Source organism: Python bivittatus, unplaced genomic scaffold (genome assembly GCF_059951505.1).
Source record: "Python bivittatus isolate LINGU-HERP-01145 unplaced genomic scaffold, Pbiv_v1 ctg000350_np1212, whole genome shotgun sequence".
Classification (NCBI taxonomy): domain Eukaryota; kingdom Metazoa; phylum Chordata; class Lepidosauria; order Squamata; family Pythonidae; genus Python; species Python bivittatus.
In genome coordinates, this window is record NW_028277074.1 from 32,447,812 (window position 1) to 32,470,152 (window position 22,341).

General features: G+C 36.5%; 1 protein-coding gene across 4 annotated transcripts in view; it reads left to right on the forward strand.

Annotated features, from left to right (window-relative positions):
* Positions 1–22,341, forward strand: part of SH3KBP1 (SH3 domain containing kinase binding protein 1) — a 136,154-nt gene that overhangs the window by 71,156 nt on the left and 42,657 nt on the right. For 3 of the 4 annotated variants that reach the window (XM_088144857.1, XM_088144859.1, XM_088144858.1), the window contains one exon: positions 1,920–2,116. In XM_088144857.1, coding sequence (XP_088000983.1) covers positions 1,920–2,116 — 197 coding nt within the window. Of the gene's footprint in view, positions 1–1,919; positions 2,117–17,460; positions 17,531–22,341 lie in introns of those variants that run through there. The other variant, XM_088144860.1, reaches the window with a different exon arrangement.

Below are 22,341 nucleotides of genomic sequence, written 5' to 3' on the forward strand. Positions count from 1 at the left end.
TGCACATTTATTATTGCACAACCCCAGAGACTAAAACATCTTTGCATTTTCTTCCACAGTGGTGGACAAAGTATTGCTTTCAACCTGAGATTTCTTCTTTCCCAAACTCTAATGCAGCTGGAACACAGAACAAATCTCTTTCTCTCTTGTATTTAATTGAAGGACCACAAGAGCAAGTAGAGAAGTAGCCCATGCTGACTGCTAACTGTCATCCAACCTACAGAAAAATTGGCAAGGGGAATAAACTAGAATATTAAAAAAAGAAAATAAAACACCTAAAGAAACCATCCCAGAACATTCATGATGCTACTCCAAGTTTTGTTCAAAGTGTTATGTTCTATAGCCAAAACAACACATGTATTTCATTTCAGGCCTCGAATACTCAAAATCTTCATTTTGAGATTGAAATGTATTAAGCTCAAAAAGGTTTCATACCGCAATTTTGGGCAATATTGTTTATGTCTACAAATTAGGGAATTTACCCATGTTTTGTTAATAACTATCATTGGAACAGCTATTTGAATATTTCCATTACCCTTATCTGAAGTCATAGATCAAATTATTATTTCTGCTTATCTATGGCTTAAAATCTATGCATAACCATGTCCTTGATCTTGAAAAAAGTTCTTCAATAAACTGTCATTTGTGTTCCAAATTTATTCAGGTTTGATGTTTTGACCTGAATACTTTTGGACAGTAGGAACAGCAGAGGTTCAAACTGTTATACAAATTAAAAATTTCCTTTATTTTTTTATGTTTTCCAATCCATGCTTATGACAAGATCATGTAAATATTGAGTGTATTTGCTCAGAGAATTATGCAGCTATCACAATAAGGTATCTATTCTTGTGAAATTGGTCAGTGTTTTGTAAGAAAAACAAGTTTACCTTCTGTGTTAATAGAAATGGAATAGTCTTTTTCACCAAGGCTAGTAAAAGTAATCAGGTTGTCTGCTTGATATATTTTATTCCTGCGCAGGGATGTGGATATGCTTTTCAACAAGACTGCCTCAGATAGACATTTGATTCAATATGTTGGCAAAGATAATGTTATACAGTCAATTTGATTGCATTTTTGATTAACTTCTATTTTATGTTTCTATCTCTCTTAAATAATTTATCACATTGATTGTATGTTTGTTGTGAATTATGCAGCTAAAAGATCCAATATGTGGATTAGCTCAACTATATTTTAGATAGAATCATAGCTGATTTAGCATTTCATACGTACGTGTATGTATATATGTATATGTATATATGTATGAAAAATCCATCTTTTCATTGCACGGTTATTCAAAAATGAATGCCTTTTTTGTGGATTTTCTAGAACTAGTATGACATGTGAACAAGATACTGTAATTCTGATAGTATGAAAAACTTCACTTCTGTTTATGTTGGTTAATTGTTTATCTTTTAACCATATGAAGGCTACTTGTGAATTTATTCATATATTGAGATGTTAACTGAAGCCCTCCTGCCTCCTGTAGACGCCCATGCTTTTGGAGTGCCCACACTTTTGAGGTGCAGCCACCAAGAACAGGGCCTTTTGTTGTGAGATCACAATTATGGAATATCCTAGTCAGTTTGTGCCCACCTCCTACTATCCTGTGAAAGACCTAGAATCTTACTATTCCACACTGTAAAGTATCTGAGGGATATAAATTAGATTCTTTCTCTTCTACCTCCCCTTGTATGTGTGTGCATATCTTTTTCTCATATGTTCTCCATAGGCATATTTAATCTGGTGCTGATTGCGGTTGCTGTCAGTTTTGTTGGAACAACATTTTAAATTAAATGTGGGTATAAGAGAATATTATACTATTAATCTGGTGCATGCGGGATTTTTTTAATTTCGCTGATTGCGCTGTTATAAAAATAATCTTAAGAGCCAGGTTTCTTTTTCTTTCTTCCCTCTGCCAGGTTTAAGGGATACTACAGGCTCAGAAAGTGATGGTGGTGACTCAAGTAGCACAAAATCAGAAGGAGCCAATGGAGCAGCAACAATCCAGCCCAAGAAAATTAAGGGGATTGGATTTGGTGACATTTTCAAGGACAAACCCATAAAACTACGTCCAAGGTCAATAGAAGTAGATAATGATTTTCTGCCAGTTGAAAAGGTACGGCATATAAATTAATCACATATGTACAGACTTGTGTGTTTCTCTCTCAAGATTAGCTGTTCTGCCAAGGTCAAGAAAACGAACACTGCTTAACTGATATTATTGAACTTTCTAATTGCCTAGAAAGATACACCAGTGATTCATTCCTATACATAGTTATTCCTTTTCTATAACAGAGAGAGAATTCTTCAGTATCTTCTTGTGGATTGTTTTAATATTATTATAGGAACTCTTAGACTATCCAAAAACTGTCATAGAATTAGTTTCTGCTTGTGTCAGACTCCATAAATGGATTGGTCTATCTGTGGCATTGCTTCCAGAATGATGTCCAAAATGTTTGGATATTTATTTTGAATTCAGCCTTCCAACTTAAGGTATACATCATGCCAGATGGCAGACCCTGCTGCTAAACTTTATCATAATACTGTAATAATTACTTGTAAAATAGTAAACTGCCCAGAGTCACTCCGCAGTAAGATGGGCGGTGACAAACTTGAAATATAAATAAATAAAAATAGTACTTTTTGCAGCCTATGCTGCACTATTGCATAACATTAACGTATCTGAAATGTAACAAGAAATAGAACTAGGCATTATAGTAGTGATGAGAAATGACTGGGCTTGGTTTTGAAGAAGTTGATTTAAGGAAGGAAAATCTACCATCAATTTTTGAGAAACTGCAGAATACAATGTTCTGCTATCAGCTGTTTGGAGAAAGATGGCATGAGATAGGATTTCATATAGGCAGTGTGCAAAAGTAGGTATAATATGGGAAGCTAATATTTAACATAACAAAATCCTTTTTTCCAGCTCTTTTCCCCTTCAACTCCAATCCATTTACAATTCCTTCTCTACCTCTGTCCTCCAGCAAATACTCTGTGATTTATGAGGTACTTGTGTGGCTCTTCGCCAGTAATGTGACCTAGTACCTCCTCACTGGCGCATACAGAGCTTTACAGAAATCATTTTGGCACCTGAACCACAGGAGCAATATGCTAAATAGTTTTAACAAAGAAGGGGGGGATGTAAAGAGCTTGCCCATAAATGCCCTTGAGAAGCTTCTTCCAAAATCTATGTTCCAGCTGACAATCGTCAGAAGGAATACATTTGGAAGTTGGAGAAAGGCTTAGGTATAGAAAATGATGAAGATGATGGATTATCTGAACTGACATTTGGCCACTTTTGCCTCGCTGTGGTACCATTTATATATTTGCTTTAATATTGTCCATCTCTGAAAGTAGTTTCAGTGGAATCTGCTTGTTCTTTTTTGGTAGTCTGGATTCTTTTCAGATTGTATAAATCTTTCACTTTTTATTAAAGGCATAGTTGGCATTGTCAATTTTATTGACACAGTCTGATAATGTATATTGGCCAATAGTTTTGACTCTGTCTACCTAGTGATACATTTATAGGAAGGTGTTCATTTCAATTTTTTAAAGGACTACTTTCTAAGAAATGACAAATGCAATTACAGGTAGTTCTCCCTTAACAACCATTCGTTTAATGACCGTCCAAAGTTATGATGGCCTTGGAAAAAGTGCTTTACAAGCTGTACTCACACTTATGACCATCACACACACACCCCCGCGGTCATGTGATTGTGATTTGTGATCTTTTTTATGATGGTCATTAAGCTAATCACTGTGGTTGTTAAGTGAATCATGTGGTTGTTAAGTAAATTCCAGCAAAAAAAGTCCATTGGGGAAGCTGGATTCACTTAATGACCATGTGATTTGTTTAACAACCATTGTAAAAATGGTCGTAAAATTGGGTCCTGTCATATGGTGACTCACTTAATGACTGCCCCACTTAATCAATTTTCCAGGCCTATTGTGGTCATTAAGCGAGGGCTACCTGTACCTCTCTTGTGAGTTATAAATTTTGATTGTTAAGATTTGTGGGTAGTGTGCATTTAATATATTTATTATGTTGGAATGAGATTAAACCTTACTGATGAGAACTTATTGTTCATGGAATATTAAATAGTAATTCTGTAGCTATTCTAAAAGAATATTTTATCTGTTTAGTAGATAAAAGCAGTGATACTGTGTAACATTAGAAGCAATATAAAATGCCCTTTGAGAAGAAAACACCCATAGAATGTGAATGGATGAATGGAACAGTTCATTCTGTTTGAGGAAGGATCTGTGATTAAGCACATACTCCTGTTGGAATGGATATGGTGCAGTTATCCTTTTATTCATATTTTTTAAAAACTGAATCATCATGGGAATCTGAATAATGTAGACTGATGGTTCTCTAATCTATATTGGAGTAGGTTACATGAAATCCTAGATGTTTGAGGAATCATGTTTGGGGGTTTGTATTAAAGCACTGAACTATAAAATACTATCTGCACTTAATACATTCTGCACGAGCTGATATGTCACCTTCAATGTTATCATCTTCAGCGGCAGCTCATACATAGCACATTAGAGCAGTGAAGTGTGAAAATTACAGAGGTATGGATCAGTCTTACTCAAAACCACATGATAACTTCATATTTAGCAAGTGTCTCCTTAAGAAATAAACTTATATCCAGTAGCCTATAGCACTTTAACACAATTAGATGTGGAAATATGAACCCATTTGTTTCCAGAAAGTCATGTCCTTTTGGACCATTGTCATTTCCCATCAGCATCATTTTTATATTGTCAGGATCTAACTTTGATCACAGTCTCCAAATATTGATTTTTATATATATACAAGAACATTATTATTGATGAAATGACTTCGGGTAAATGCTACATGAGCCAGTAAATGTTCACTGACATTTTTCTGGCCATACTGCAAGCTTCTTCAGAGCTAATTTGAAACTGAACTGTGTACAAACATCATGTCATTATATATTACCATATTCAACAGTGCCCAGAAACAGCCCCTGAGCACTGTACAAATAGTGTTTCTCCCTGTTCAATTATATGGAAGTTTCAGATTTCTAATGCTTTTAATAATTGTAGGAAAATATCTGTTACATTGCACCAGGATGTTGGCATTTTCAGTCTCTTTTATAATTTGTCCCCTATAACTCATGTTCAGTGAAAGCTGACTAGTATACATTTTTGTGCATTCTCTGAAGTATAAAGTTTACCCAGTGTGATTGTCCACACATTGTCAAGTTATTTTATATACTCCTTTGAGTTTAGCCTTATTAGAGAGCAGCAGTTTTTGTACCTTGCCCATTGTCCTGAATTTTACTCCAAAATTTTAAGAATTTTTCACATGTTAATTAGCCCAGAGTTGTATCAGAGATTTGCTAGACTGTCCTTTGGTCATTGTGATGCTTTCTTGCTTTATTTATATTACTTATAATGTATCTATTACTTTGAAGGGAATAATGTGTTTCACAGCAGCTGTGCAAACCTACATTCCTAATTAATTAAAATATAACATCTGGATTCAAAAGTCTGGACAAGAGGCCAGTGATATGTGGTTTCACAGAGTGGCTACTGGAAGGGATGTGCCAATTCAGAAATGACTACAAAACACTTATTTAACAGAATTTTTACTGCCATTCCTTCTGCCATTCCTATTAGTAGGATATTCTATACTAATGGTATTTGTCTTGATCGTTTTTCTGGATTTTTCATACTTCCAGATAGATCACTGAATTGCTGCCACCCATCTTTTGACCCATTTGGGCTAAGAGGCATTTGGACATTTCATCACTGCCTTCCACGTTACAACTAGGCACATAGAAGAGTTGCCACACTGTGTCAAATGCTTCTGGGAAACCAAAGCCACCCCCATTTCAAAATCAGGACAAAAGGCAGATTTAAATAGCTCAGAGAAATAAATTACCCAGAAAAGACAATCTCTCAGTTTGTCTTCTCACAAATGGGTATTTTGTGATTTGCCATGCCCATTATGGAAGCCATTTTGTACAGGTGCACATAATATAATTATGATCCATTTGTTTGTTTTCTTCATTATCCTTGATATTTTTAGAAGTCTTCTTCAACATCAGTGTTCAAAAGTGTCAAAGCTCTTTCTATCCTGTTTCTTCAAAGTCCAGCTTCAAAAAGATCTTAATTGCTGTTTTAGCAAGTGCTAGTCTCGGAGTGTTTTTGACTGCTGGTTCTTTTATTGTTGATAGTCCTAAAAACCAGAAACTATCCACCACTTCAGTATATTCATTCTCAGTTCCAAGGCTGGTTGCTGTATCTGTTGCCATTAGTCTGGTATTCTTTATGTTTAAACTTAGTCCCAGTTTTTCACTGTGGTCCTTGACTTCTTTCTTTTTTATTAATAATTTTTATTGAGAATTTTTACTTGAATAAAAGAAAAATAAGAAATATATAAAAGAAGGAAAGAAGAATAAAAAAAGAAAAAGTACAGGAAACAATACAGGAAAACGCAGGAAAAGAAAGAAAAAAAGATAAGTGACTTCCAACCTTCATTATAGCAGTTACAATCAAAATTATTATCCCTCCTCCCTCTTAAACATAACCATAATCCCTTCACCCCCTTATTCAACACTTTTTCAGTCATCCAAAGTAAAAACCATCATTTTAGCTCTTTCCATTTTCAGCAAAAAGTCCATTAAAGGTTCAATATTCTGCAAAAGTTCTTGTTATTTTATCTTTCATTGTGGGTACTTCAATATATCTCCATTTTATACATATATAATCTTTATTGGTCAATGAAATAGTATCCTCTTCTATGACTGTATCTGTCATAAACAAATATATTTTTAGGAGTGGTCCAATAAATCTCTCCTCCCTTCTATAACTTCCACTCCCTTTAGTAATAACCATTTTTATTTCAAATTTGTAATCCATAAAAGGGGAGTAAAAAATAAGAGAGGCTTTTCTTTTTTCCATGCCCATAACACTTTAGTCCCTTTCAGCACTCCATATTTCTGTAATCACATGATCTACTCAGAATTTCATGTTTCCCTTCTTTTTCTGCTTATCTCTTTAATACAGTCAGCCAGTTTCCTTAACAAATTAAAACTTTCTTTCCCGCAGAGATATATATTATCTGTTTATTTAATTCAAAAAATACTTTAAATGAGGCAATATTCCAAATTTAACTGTCCCTTTAGTCTGTTTTTTAACTTTCTCATTCCAAAATCCTGGCAAGCGTTTTGAATTTAATTATTTTTAAATCTTTGTAACTGGTTCCTTCCTTTTTACTTTAATCTTTCCCGGATCAAAGGGATACTCACCCAGGTGGCTTTAGGTGCTCTGCTGCTCTGAAGGTCTCTTTATACTTTAAATTTGATCCATTTAAACATGTTTTAGAAAGTGAATGAAGCAGACCCGGTGTCCTTTAAATGGGCTTCATGCAAAGCTGTGAGCATGGTGTCATCTTCTGTGGCTCCTAGCACTTTACTTGCAGGTTGTCTGCAGGGTCCCTTTGGACCCTGCGGGCTTCTTCGTGAGGAGCTGCCCCCCTGGAGTTCATGTGGGCAAACTCATGGCTTCTCCTTGTCTGGAGAAGCTTCATTAGCTCAGGCATATCGCCCGGCTGTCAGTCTTTGCCTCTGCGTCATCCCTGCTGTTTTGCGGAGATGTGCTAGTCTGCCATATTTCCACCCAGAAGTCACGGTGCTCCTTGACTTTCATTACTAGGAAATCATTTGCATTTTCAGCTATCAGAGTAATGTCATCAGCATAGTGCAGGTTGTTGAGCAGAGTACAGCAGTTCTTCCAGAAAAACTTTTGCCAGGGAAAAAATACACACCAGCATGATAGGTTTGCAAACTGTAATGTCCATATCTTGTTCTCCAAAGAAACTCAGCCAGAAAATATATACTATCTGGTTGTTTATTGATAAAAATACAAAACTCCATAAAATACAAGTTATATACAAAATATAAGAAAAAACACTTCTTCTCATAAATTCAGCATCCAAGACTTATCCATAAACATAAAGTCTCTAGCCAAAAACTCTCAGAGAAGAGGTACACTACTTGGTTATTTGTTACAACTACATAACCTATAAAACTTACATACCTACATAGTGGCTAACGCTCTACTACAACTGCAACTGCCGGGCTGGCCATACAATGCTCCAGTTATATTGTCACTCCATACCCCCCACTGGGTAACTAGCATACACACGCCAATAGGTGGCAGTAAATAGCAGTATACGTGCACAACACACAAGTCACAAGTTGTTTTGTTTACATAAGCTACATAAGCTAGACATAATATGTTGTACAGATAACAGGATGAATTTCTTCCCATGAGAAAATCCTGACACCCCTCTCAGTCCATTTTCGACACACAATACACGTTACAGGGTAGTACAGGCAAATGGTTACAACAATACAGAAACAATTACATTTGTTCAAATCCAAGTCTAGTTAACATTGTTTCATGTTGTACAATAGGCAATGCTTTGTAAATACATCTGCAAGATTTGATTCGGATACACAATACACAAGATCAATGAAATTTTCTAACATAGCTTGTCTTACATTTTTGTACTTTACATCAACTTACTTTGTACGAGCTCTTAGGTTTTCTATTTTAGCTAACCCTATACAGGCTTGGGAATCTTCATGCATTGTATAAGGCAATGACACCTTTATTTCCAAATCAGTGAATAATTGATGAAACCATCTTAACTCACAAACTGTTTCTGACAAAGCTGCGAATTCAGCTTCTGCTGTGGACAGGGGAATGGAAGTTTGTTTCTTTGCTTTCCACGCAATTGTGGATTCACCAAATTTACAAACAAACCCAGTTATAGACTTCCTGTCACCTTCTTCTGCAAATGAACTGTCAACAAAAATTACAGGCTTTTCAGGCCCTTTGGTTGACATTTTGAGACAAAGGTCTATTGTATCTTTTAAATATCTCATTAACCTTTTTAATCCTTGCCAGTCATGTTCAGTTGGTTTAGCCACTTTACGGCTCAAAACTCCAACAGCATAAGATAAATCAGGACGTGTCCATTGTGCTAGGTGAAGGATTGAACCTATCACAGAATGGTACACTTCAGGTTTTTCACACAACTTTTCACATATCTCATGTTTTAAAAAATTGGAGTCTTTACAGGTTTTGCATCTGACATTCCCATTTGTGCTAGCAAATGTTCTATCTTTTTCTTTTGACTTAGATAGATTTCTCCATTTTCAGCTCTGTGCACTTCAATCCCAAGGTAGTATCTTAACATACCCAAATCCTTCAATTTAAAATATTTCTCCATTTGCTTGGCAAATTCTTTTACCAAGTTTAAAGAACCAGTGTAAAGACAAAAATCATCAACATAAGTGAGAAGTACTGTATAGTCTTCCCCAGTTCCTCTGGTGTACACACATGAATCAGCTAATGATTTCTTGAAACCAATTTCCAATAAAGCTTTATCTAAACATTGATGCCAACATCTCCCAGCTTGTTTCAATCCATACAGTGCTTTACGCAACCTGTAAACTTTCTGGGAATCTCCACATGACTATCCTGGCGCTTGTTTCATGTAAACAACTTCAGGAAGTTCAGCATTTAAATAAGCTGTATCCACATCAAAATGATGAACAACCATGTTTCTTTGTGCAGCTAAGGCCAACATTACATGCAATGACTCAGGCCTAACTGTAGGTACATATGTAAGATTATAATTCACAAACTGTTCTTGTGAATAACCTTGTGCCACCAGTCTAGCTTTATACGGAACAGTATCATCAGGTAAAAGCTTCTTTCTAAACACCCATCTGGAACCTATGGCTTTTTCTGATGCAGGTAAATCAACAATCTCAAAAACGTTCTGTTTTACTAATGCATTGAACTCAGTATCCATAGCAACATTCCATTTCTCTTGCTCATCAAAAGGTAAGCTTAAAAGTTCTTTAAAATTCTGTGGCTCGCAGGTAATATGACACACACTGACTTGTTGAACAACGAACCTTTCAGGCGGAACCCCTTTTGTTACACGGGTTGACCTACATGGAATTTCAAAAACACTTTTTTCTTGTTCTTCAGTTTTCTCCTTTGCCTGCTGTAATTGCTCAGCTTCAGCTAAAGCCGGCAACTCCTCCGCTTCTTGTTTAATCTGCGGAGAGTGGGGGTGCAGCAGGTGCTGTTTGCTCTCTAGCTAACTCTATGTGTGACTGCAAAACAACCTCTGAATTTGCATGAAGCCTTTGCCATTCGGAAGGCTCTTCAATTCTGACATTTCTAGAGATAACCACTTGTCCACCACCCAATGAAAATCTATAAGCTTTAGGTTCAGATGAATAACCAACAAATCTCAAACACTGTGTTTTTGGTTGGTTTTTTTCTTCTTTGAGACTGAGGAATTTGTACATAAGCAAAAGTACCAAATGTACGCAAATGCTTTAAGCACGGATATTTACCATACAGCAAAAAATAAGGAACTTCATTCACAGCTGAATTCACTAATTGTCTATTAGTGAGAAACTCTGCTGTTAACATTGCCTCACCCCAAAAGTGGGATGGCACTTGTGCATCCTGCAGCAAACTATCTTTTAACACTTTCAGAACACCCACCTTGCATTCAGCGATTCCGTTTTCTGCAGACATGCCAACATTTGTTAATCTATGAAAAATGCCTTTTTTACGTAACCAGTTTTGGAACTCATTGCACATAAATTCGCCCCCTCTGTCCGTCTGCAAACTCCCTACTTTATGCCCATGTTTTCTCTCAACAAAAGCCACAAACTCTTTGAAACGAGAGAAAGCTTCAGATTTCTGTTTAAGCAAATAACAAAACGTGAAACGTGTTTTATCATCCACCAAAACAAACATAAATCTTGCTACACCTTCACTTGGAGTAAACAGACCAGCTAAATCAGCATGCACAAGGGCAAATGGCCTCTTGGAAATTCTGCTACTCTCCCTAGGAACAGGGGCAGATTTTATCTTAGATAGCTTACACACAGTACAATCAAGAAACTTTGCACACTTCTTGAATCTCAAGTCTGGATACACTTTTGCCTTTTTTGACAAACATTTCCATCCAGGATGACCAAGCACTCTGTGATAATAATGAATACATTCATCATGTAAAGGCACATTACCAGCACAACTTCCAATTAACACATCTTGTTTAGGAAGCATTTCATACAAATGATTAACCAAATTCCCTCTAGCACACTCTGTCCCCTCTTTGATTACATAGCATTCAGAACCTTGGAACGTAACAGTATACCCAATGCTAATTAATATAGGGACACTGAGAAGGGAAAAATCAAGTGTAGGAACACAGAGTACATCAGAAATCACTTCCCCCAAACAAGGAATGAACACTTTACCTTGCAGGGTCACTTTAGCTATAGGACCATCAGCCAAGTTAACTTGTTGAATTTTAGGCTTGCATTTAGTTAGTAATAACTGCTCATTGTTCACAATGATTTCACTGCAAGCAGAGTCCAGTAACCACTTATCAGCACAATGTTTGTCTCTGTTAGAAATCAAAGCAGACATCAGTCTAATACTCGCTTTTTGTTTGATAAATTGTCCCTTTCCACGACGGATGAACCTTCTGGAACTCTCAGTAGGCTGATTTTTCATAGGACAGTCTTTTAGAAGATGCTTGGTAGACTGACAACGAAAGCATTTCCTTACCATGCACGCAGTCTCTGTGCCAGTAGAAGGGCGCTGCTTTACGTTATCAAGTTTCTTGATATCTGTTATCTGTAAATCTCTCGAGCATTGAATCTCTTGCAATCTGTTGGTTAGATAGTCGACGGTCAGATCGGCAGGTGGTAGTGCTTGTACAGCTTCTACAAGCATCTCAAATGAATCATCAAGACTCGAAAGAATTATACATGCCTTTTGTTGCTCCGGAAGTTGCATATTGCAATCTGCCTCATGCCTATAGCTCAGCAAACAAAGTCTTCATCTTATGCAGGTGCTCAATCACATTAGCTCCTTGCTCCAGTTTAAGGTTATACAACTGCTTTGACAAACGTACGATGGTAGCTGAAGTTGTCAGGATTTTCATTCTCATGGGAAAGGATTCATCCCGTTATCTTTACAACAATAACAAATAATATTTTGGCTACAGAGATCATGTGAAAAACACCTGTTATTGTGTGTTGTGTATTGTGCTATTTACTGCCACCTATTGGCATGTGTATGCTAGTTACCCAGTGGGGGTGGCATAGAGCTATAATACAAGGAGAGGAAAATGTGCAGCCTCTCAGAGTAGTTGTTAGTTGTTTTAGTGTTAGCCACTATGTAAATTTTATGGGCTACGTAGTTGTAACAAATTACCAAGTAGTGTACCTCTTCTCTAAGAGTTTGTAGCTAGAGATTTTGTTAAGCTTGTGTTGCTAATAAGTCTTGGATGCTACAATATAATGAGAAGATGTGTTTTTCTTTATATTTTGTATGATATTTGTATTTTATGGAGTTTTTGCATTTTTATCAATAAACACCAGTTAGTATATATTTTCTGACTGGATTTCTTTGGGAAACAAGAAATGGACATTGCAATGTGTTTGCTTTCATGGCTAATATTTTCCTGGAGTTTCTGCTGCGCTCTGCACAAACAGGAGTGTTTGTGATTATCACTCTGCACAACAGAAGTCTGTCTTGCATAGATGTTACGCAAAGCCACCCAGCATCCGTTAGCAGTTTCCAAATCACGAACATGCACTAGTTCTGAAGACTCAAGTCCCGATATCAAATGACCATACGCCCGGTCCAACAAGACTTGCTCAGCATCTGTAGGCACGGGTGGAGGAAGGTTGTTTACAAAACGCCAGAGCCCCTCTTTCATGAAGAAAGATTTCATCTTTATACTCCATGTCTGGTAATTCTTTGGATTCAATCTTTCAAACGGAAGGCTCACTGCCGCTGTAGGTGCCAGCGCCATGTTTCACGATTATAACAGGCACTCAGACACAAAGAAAAAATCCAAACTTCAAACGAACCGTTCACATGCAGGGTAATAAATCCATAAATCACCCTTCACTCAGGAATCTCAGTCCTGGCTTGCATCACTCCTGGCCTCTGTCCGGGGCACAGTCCTTGAACAGCAGTCCTGGAACCTCATGCCTGGAAGCTGTGGGCACTCTGGGACCTCAAGCCTGGGTCCTGGTTCTGGGTGCTGGGTTCTCTGGGTCCATAACCTGTTGAGCAGAGTACAGCAGTTCTCCCAGAAAAACTTTTGCCAGGGAAAAAATACACACCAGCATGATAGGTTTGCAAACTGCAATGTCCATATCTTGTTCTCCAAAGAAATTCAGCCAGAAAATATATACCATCTGGTTGTTTATTGATAAAAATACAAAACTCCATAAAATACAAGTTGTATACAAAATATAAGAAAAAACACTTCTTCTCATAAATTCAGCATCCAAGACTTATCCACAAACATAAAGTCTCTAGCTAAAAATGAATGAGAACTCTGGGATGATTTGTTGGAAATTTCTATTTTTTTAAAAAAAAAAATCTCATCTTTATTATTTTTATAAATAACCCAGGGCGGAAAATGTACCTAATACTCCTTCCTCCTCCTATTTTCCCCACAACAACATCCCTGTGAGGTGAGTTGGGCTGAGAGAGAGTGACTGGCCCAAAGTCACCCAGCTGGGTTTGATGCCTAAGGTGGGACTAGAACTCACAATCTCCTGCTTTCTGGCCTGGCCTGGTTACTAGACCAAACTGGCTCTTTATTTCTATTTGAAAGATAGACTTATGAAATAAAACCGTTGTAATTGGCGGGGTGTGAGAAAAAGAAAAAAAAGAATTGTCTTTAGTCCTCCTGTTTTATTTAACAGGCTTCAACAAATTAGGAGTTAACTCAGCCATTATCTGTATTAATGTCCAATATTTACTATAGTTTCACAACCCTTTTTTAAACAAACTGTTTGCTATGTTTAAATTCTGCAAGTTTATATATACTTAAGGCTACTTATTGCTGCTTTAAAGTTTAGAAGGTTTTCTAAGAACAATATTAAGTAAGTTCCATATCTCAGTAAGAGATGAATAAAATCAAATTCTGTACAGAAGAGATTGCAAAGAAAAACAATACATATTAATTTAGAATTTTTCTCTTGAAAACAAAACAGATATTTTCACTAAATTGTCTGTTTTGTATTTATAACATAATTAATCCTAGGAATGTACCTTTAAAAGATGTTGACACTTAGAAAACAAGAAGCACTTCCAAGAATTTTCCTTTCTAAGAAATCCTTGGACCCACTTGAGCAAAACTGATTTCCAAACCACTAAATAGTTTAAGTTTTCTTTTTGTACTGTATATGTAATAGATTTGTATAAAAGAACATGGAATAGTTATAAACACAACTATAAATGAATAAACTTTTCAACAGATTTTCCCAAACTGGTGTCTCAAGACTACAACTGACAATTCCCAAGTTGGTTTATTATTTATTTATTTATTTATGTATTCAATTTATATGGCTATCCATCTCAAATGTATGATTCTGGGTGGCTAACAGAGAATAGAAACAAGATAAAAACAACATAAAAAAATAAATTACAAATATAGGAGCTGAGATAAAACATCCAACACCATCAACATAACCAAGATATGGGCTCAACCACATCAATTACAGGATTTGAAGATCTAGCACATTTGAGGATATCAGGGTGTGAAATAATCTATATTGCTAAAGAAAAATAATAGTTCCTTCTTTAAAAATGGTCTTTCTATTAAAAGTCAATTTCTATTTAAACACTGGTTCTTAGTATAAGCAATCATCCTAAGATTCTTTAGAAGACTGTCTTTATCAGCTTTCTGACAACTAACACCTTACAGATATGCTAAGTTGCAACATCTATCATCCCAAACTTGCTTGATCTAGGGAAGTATGATATAATAGGAGCATTTACATATACTTCAGGTTTATAATAGGGTCACAAGAAACTGGACAGATTATAAATAGATCATATGGCCCAACAAAGAATTGAAGACTGGTAGGGCCTAATCTTCCCATAATGCTACCTTGATTAGATGCTAATTATAATTCTTAATGGATGGGAATGGGTGAAGAATTGATGCCTTTGAACTGTGGTGCTGGAGAAGACTCTTAAGAGTCCCTTGGACTGCTAGGAGGTCAAACCAGTCAATCCTAAAGGAAATCAATCCTGACTGCATTGAAAGGATTGATAATGAAGCTCAAGCTCAGATACTTTGGTCACCTAATGCGAAGAGAGGATTCTTTGGAAAAGACCCTGATGATGGGAAAGATTGAAGGCAAAAGGAGAAGGGGAAGGCAGAGGATGGGATGGTTAGATAGCATCACTGAAGCAATGAGCATGAAACTGAGCAAACTCAGGGAGACAGTGAAGGACAGGAAGGCCTGGCGCAATATGGTTCATGGGGTCACGAAGAGTCGGACACGACTTAACGACTGAACAACAACAACAATTCTTAAAGGGTACAGGCTATTTCTCTATCTTACTTTCATTGGACGAGTATCTAAACATACTTATCTGCTTTGTTAATATCTATGCCATATTTATAGGACAGTTAATTTGTTATGCAAATAAACTCTGATGTTTAATGGTTCTTTACTTGTAGAAATGCAACCCTGTATGATTAATACAGATAATTATGGGCAAAAACAAATCCATATCGTTAATTTTAAAGGACATTTGCAGTTGCTTTATTATTTCACCTGGAAGAAGCTCATCAGTGATGATTATTCATTCATTCTACTTCTAAGCATGGAAAAATGTAATAGATTTCTCATTGTGAAATGTCTGAGAAAGTGTATATTTTATGTGCATGTTTACATTTATATAAGTTATATAGAAGAATTAGAGTAATATGAGGCAAACTTGCATACAGGTAGTCCCCACAGTAAGAATGCCAGGTTTACAGACGACCCATAGTTAACAACCGGAACCTATTGTAGCAAAATTAGTTAAATACACAGTGATTCAAGTTAAATACTTCAAGTTAAATGGTTTGACTTCATTACACAATACTACTTATATAGTATTATACAATAATACCGTTCCAGCTTACATACAAATTCGATTTAAAGACTGACCTTGGGAATGGAACTCATTCTTAAACTGGGGAGTATCTGTACTTTCAGACCATTATATTTTTCCTAGCACAGGAAAAGCATCTTCCAGTCCCCATGCAGTAGTCAGGGAAATCTATAGTCTACTACTTTCAGGAATTTCTTTTTAAAGAGAAAGAATGTTTGTGTTTTTCTTCAAAAATAGTGTATGAACTGTGGGTAGATACCTTACCTTGAAAGATTAGTTACAAAATGGGTCGTAATGAGGTGAAGCGCAGTTCGTGATGGAACCAACTACATACATAATCAATAAGCAGGAAACTAAGAATGTTTCCAAATGAACATACAGGAACCCTGTGGGTGGAATATCTGATTCATAGTTTTATGGTTACTAAAATTCCTTGACTAATTTAATCTGTCAAACCGTGAGCATTTTATGTGCATGTAATTTCAATAAACGATGGCCATATTTGCCATTATTCCAATGTTACTTAAACTTGCAACAGTAGCTGATGCATTTCTGTATCCCTCTGACTAATAACTTTTCTGGGTAGATCTGAATTGAGATATGCCAGGTCCAAGGCCAGTGCTCTGTTTACTGGTATCCTGACACCATTTTGTAAGCACATTTTCGTTGTCAAACTGTTAGAAAACTGGAAGTCTATATTGTTACAAACAGTGCTTTCCATCAATGGCTTGCACTGAAACTCATCTTGTAGGATACTGGGTTTGGTTATTCAGTGTGGGTGGCATTGTATTAGTCAAATCTGAACCTGTTCAACTGCGTGGTTTAAGCTGAGCATTTTCACACTGGTATGTGTGTTTGTGAAACAGCATTCCATATCATAATTATTTCTGCTTATTAAGTTTTTCATGCTTCCCTTCCTATCATACAAAGATGTTGTGAGGCTGTTTACATTAACAGTGTCTGATTGTTTTTGACCAGGATATTCTTCACAAACATTGGCTTTTTATGATACTGTAGCACTACTTCTACAATATATAAATTGTATAAATATTTCTGTGATTAATATGCAATATATTTTACTTAATTAAATCTTTTAATACAAATAGTGCAGAATAATTTCCTATAGTTAGGAAAGAAATATCTTTTTTTTAAAAAATCACCTGTCTCTCTCTGTCTTATTACCTTATACATTTCTGACTTGTTTCCTGGGTTTTTCAGAAAAGTTGCACTTTCCTATGGCAATGTTGTTGTTCTTTGCTTTGCTTTGTGTTTGATCAGAAGAAGCCAGTTTTCTCTCTTTTCAAGGGAGGGGAAAAATGCCGCTGTAGCCCAAGCTGCAAGGAGTTCCAGTTTCCTGTGCAATAAACAAATGCAGTCTTTCCTCATAGCTAGTATTAGTGTTAAAGTATGACTCAGTTTTAGGCTTGGTTTCTCAGAGAGCTCAACGTTTACAAGGAAGTGGGAGGGCTCTTGATGCTGCTTCTAAACCTTTTTAAGGCAGCTTTACTTCACAATGGGAGAAGAGGTATGTCTTTTAAGAAAACAAACCTTTCTTGCTTTATGTGTACAACTATATTGTAACTTGCATAATGTAGATCACAAGATGTTTGGCAACAAGGGCTTTCGGTGGTCTATATCTCAGCATAGAAATAATGTGTTAAAAGTAAGAGAGTTTTCACTGGAGTCTTAAAATGGAAAGCAGTTCCTTCTGTGTTTCAGAGCTAACAAATAACTTATTAATAACTTGCACTGAACTCTACAGCTGCTTTTATGTATTTTTGATTTGATCAATATACATATACAGATGTGTTATGCTAGTCTCCTTTTCATGTGATTTAAGATCTGTTTTAAATCTTATTTAATTCATGAAAATCAGACTTTTGGTATTGTTATTGATTAAATAAAACAAGAATATGGTAGGAAATACACTTGCAAAATAGTTAAGCTGTACTCCTTTTCTTGTAGGAAAAGTTTACTGTACGTTTATTTGATTAGAAGATATTTATATTTTTATTCAGAAGTAAATTATTATTACCTTTACACAGAAAGTCACCTTACACTTTTTAAACATGTTGACACTTTATTTAATTATTTAGCAGAGACACTTGAGATGCTATTTGACAATTCCTTAATCTATATTTGTTGTCCAGATTTCTAATTCTGTGTATAAGCATATGACTGAGTTCTATTTGAAATAATTTTTTTCTGCTTGCAGTATAGAATGTGTCATTTATTTTCCTGTTAGAAATGGAACAAAGGAGAAAAAGAAAAGGATATTAACAGTTTAGTACATGTTAAAATGTCTGGAATACTTTCAACATACAGTATATTCATATACATTAAAAAAAACTTAGCAGATAGTCATTTGTATGCATTACACAAATAAATCAGTAGTAGCTCTGGCAATAATTGATTGAACAGGAAATCTTACATTCCTTTCAAAAAGTTCCTAGAGAATTGGGCTCAAAAATATTTAAATATTTAAATGAGTACTTATTTTTCTTTGCCTTAATTAGAGAAAAGTGCTGTAATACTAATAATAGATGGGGAGACTTCAGCTGGGGTCAAATAAAAAGGATTATGTTGATATCCTTCCATGGTTTTAATTTGGTCCTTATGTACTTTCATACTCTTTGTATATAAGATCAACTCTTCTCTTGTCATTATCTTTGTAGACGTACCATGTACAGAAGATAGTATTAAGATTACATAGTCTTATAATGTCTGGAGTTTGTATTCTATATTTTAGAGAAGCTGACAAATTCCTGTCAGTTCCTATTCCTTTGGAAAGGTGGAAGAACATTTGACATTTGAATGAGACTGGAAAAAATGTGTGGGCTGTTGGTTTCTTCCTTCACTGCTAATTATAGAAGTTTGTGTATCTGTTTTTATGTGTGCACAAAACCTACACAGGAAGGAGTGATGAGTAAAAAAAAAAAAAAAAATTCCTCAATCCTTTGGGAAAAATAGAACAAAAAGTGGGAAATAATTGGATGAAAAGGCAAATGGTTAAAGAGGGAACTGATGGTATATTATGCATTCTCAAGTCAAAAATGTCATAATGTTTATAATAGTGTTGAAGATAGCTCACAGAGATACACAAATCTGTTTTGAGTTCTTACATTTATAAGGTTTTTTCTGAACACAAGTTTGCTCCATCCCATTTAAACATCAGATTGCTGATCTTTTTCTTGAAAATGTGTTTTCTGTATAATGCCGTATTTATTACAACACTTTTCCTTGATGAACAATTTTATTTTGATCATCAATCAGCACATTACATAAAAACATAACAAAAAAGGAAAAACAAATACTCAGCTTTGGATCAGCTGTTGCATCATCTTCATTGTGGCCACACAAAATTTAGCTCCTGTATGGGTGTTAGTTTCATATGAGAGAATGAAGTTCACACAATAATTATTCATTCTTCCTTGGTATTGACACAGCAAAGGTAATATATACTTATTCTGGATATCCCTATAGAATATTCTATCGGAATTGATAATACAGTATAGTGGCACACAGTGAATAGTTTCATTTCCATAGATCCACATGACTAGGTGTGCTCTGCTAGAGGAGTTTAGAATACAGAAGCATAGAGGGAAGAATGTTGGGCCTGGCCCTTTCATTAGTTTGGAAAAGGTTTCAATATTTTGCAGGTTCCCAAGAACCCTTTATAACCCAAAGGATTATTTTCCTCTGTGACAACCTGTTGACTTCAGTGTGATGCTCCATATCATTTGATCTTCAAGAGAATGTTTGTTCAGCTAGTTCATACCGCAAAGACATTAAAATGTGCTGCTGATAATCTATACAATCCTACTATTTGTTCTACTGTAACTTTCCAGTTTGAACCATAATCATCATCAAAAACTAGAGGCAATAAACTTCTCAGGAAAATCTGGATCTTCAGCCAGGAATTAGCCTCTACAGTTGTATCTCAGTTTTAGGCATCCCCAAATCCAATCTGAGCAGGGCATTTATTTTCCTCCTAATTTGATTTGTACTGGCTTTAATATGCTAATTCTCAGCATATTGTGCACTATTTAGTATTTGGACTGGAGTTTTAGCCTCAAAGAATTTAGTGCTGCAGGTATTGGTTCTGCTTCTTTAGTAAAAAAAAGAAGTACTTGATAGTGGTCAATGATCTTGAGGGCAACTGGGAGAAATAATTGTTATGTGTATTCCAGATCCATTTGGATGAAAAACCACCCCAAAATATTAAAAAGTGGTGCTCTATTCTATCCTATTCCTCTCTGTAATCCAGTGTGGTGTTTGGCTTTTTTAGCCCCTCTTTGATATATGCATACATTGTGTATATATGGAGAATGTATACTAAAGGACTGTCTATTCTGAATTTAGGAAATTCTATCATCCAGTAATTTAACCCACGTAAATTTAATGCTGTTATTTTGAATGGCTAAGATATCTTTTGAGTCATGTGGCTTCCACAGAATATAGAGCTATTTCTTATCATTTTTAACAACTGTATGGAACATATAAAGTTGCTTGTTAAAGGATTTGGAGTTCAGATGGCATTCTGTTATCAATATCTATTCTTTCCTCTTATCCCAGTGAGATGCTACTATCCCTGAATTGGTGCCTGAAATCAGGAATGGTTTGGTTGAAGACCAATAAACAGAAAACTCCATAAAGCTTATGAAGATTGGTAGGATGTCCTGGACCAAAGAATAGATTGATAGCCTGATTTATATTGTCATTCATACAGTTAATACAGAAATCTTGTAATTGTCTTGTATTTTTATTCTGCTATTCAGACAATTATACCTAAAGTTGGAGACTCAAGCAATTATTCCCCAAAATAGTTTGCTACAGTTTTAAAAAAGTGACAAGGCTTAGCCACAGACCCTAGTACAGGTAGTCCTCGAGTTATGACCATTCATTCAGCGATTGTTCGACGTTCCGATGATGCTGAACAAAGGGACTTATGACCAATCCTCAAAGTTCTGGCTGTTGCAGCCCCCCTCCCCCCCCCCGTGATCATGTGAATAAAATTCAGGTGCCTGGCAACCAGCTTGCACTTATGACCAGTTGCAGCATTCTATGGTCACATGATCACCATTTGTGCCCTTCCCTGCTGGCTTCCCCCAAGCAAAGTCAATGGGAAGCTGGCAAGGAAGGTTGCAAGTCACTGGGATAAGTCTTTCACCCAGCCCTTCTTCACTCGCATGTACCATGCCGTCCTTCCCCCCTTCACTTGCATACACTATGCGCCCTCTTTCCTTGGCCTCCCTGTGATCACACACATGCATGTACCCCATACTCTCTTTCTGCGGCCTCCCCACAATCACATGCACCCTGCAACCTCTTTCCTCGGCCTCTGTGATGGAATGGCATGGGACTGGAAGGGGGGTAAAGAACGTGATCTCATTTCCAGAGCAACGCACTGGAGATAAGAGGTGAAAGCTGACGCACCCCTAACATTCCAGGAGATAGTGAATTCCTGTTCCTGGGAACTAGCCGGCAGTCTGAGAAGATTCTGTAAACAAGCACTAGCTAATAAACCTTGCTTATTGAACCTGCACGGTCTCCAGGAGTTCCTTGGGCTAGGCCTGACATCAATCTTCTCAGACTGCTGGCTAGTTCCCAGGAACAGGAATTCACTATCTCCTGGAATGTTAGGGGTGTGTCAGCTTTCGCCTCTTATCTCCAGTGTGTTGCTCTGGAGACGAGATCACGTTCTTTACCCCCCTTCCAGTCCCATGCCATTCCATCACAGCCTCCCTGTGATCATACACATGCATGTGTGTATCCCACACCCTCTTTCCATGGCCTCCCTGTGATCGCACCCACCTCTCGCCCTCATTCCCTGGCCTTTCTGAGCTTGCACTGCACCAAGCACCCCCTCCCCCAACTCACTCATGGCCTGCGACAGGCCTCCTCAGGCCTCCCCCACCCCCCCTGCAGCACCCCTGCGCTCATTATCTGGGACTCTGCTTCACTTAATGACCTGCATGTCTTGGGTTATGAGGACAACTGGGACTGCCTGGATTGCCGTCACTAAGCAATGTGGTCACATGACATCACACTTTATGACAGCATCACTTAGCAATGACAATCCCAGTTGTAGTTGTAATTTGAGGACTGCCTATATTAGAATAAACCTTAACTAAAGATAGAAGTGTTGAACATACTCAGACGTTTTACCTTAAAACAGTTTTTTGGATAAATCACATTTTTATAGTGCTTAGATAATAGTTTTCTGCCACTAAAAGATTTTAGTTCTTTTTACACCATAATTTTGTAAAGATACATAGAATGTGTTTATACAAAGGTTGTATGCTAATATTAATGGGAAGTAGAGCATTTATTTCT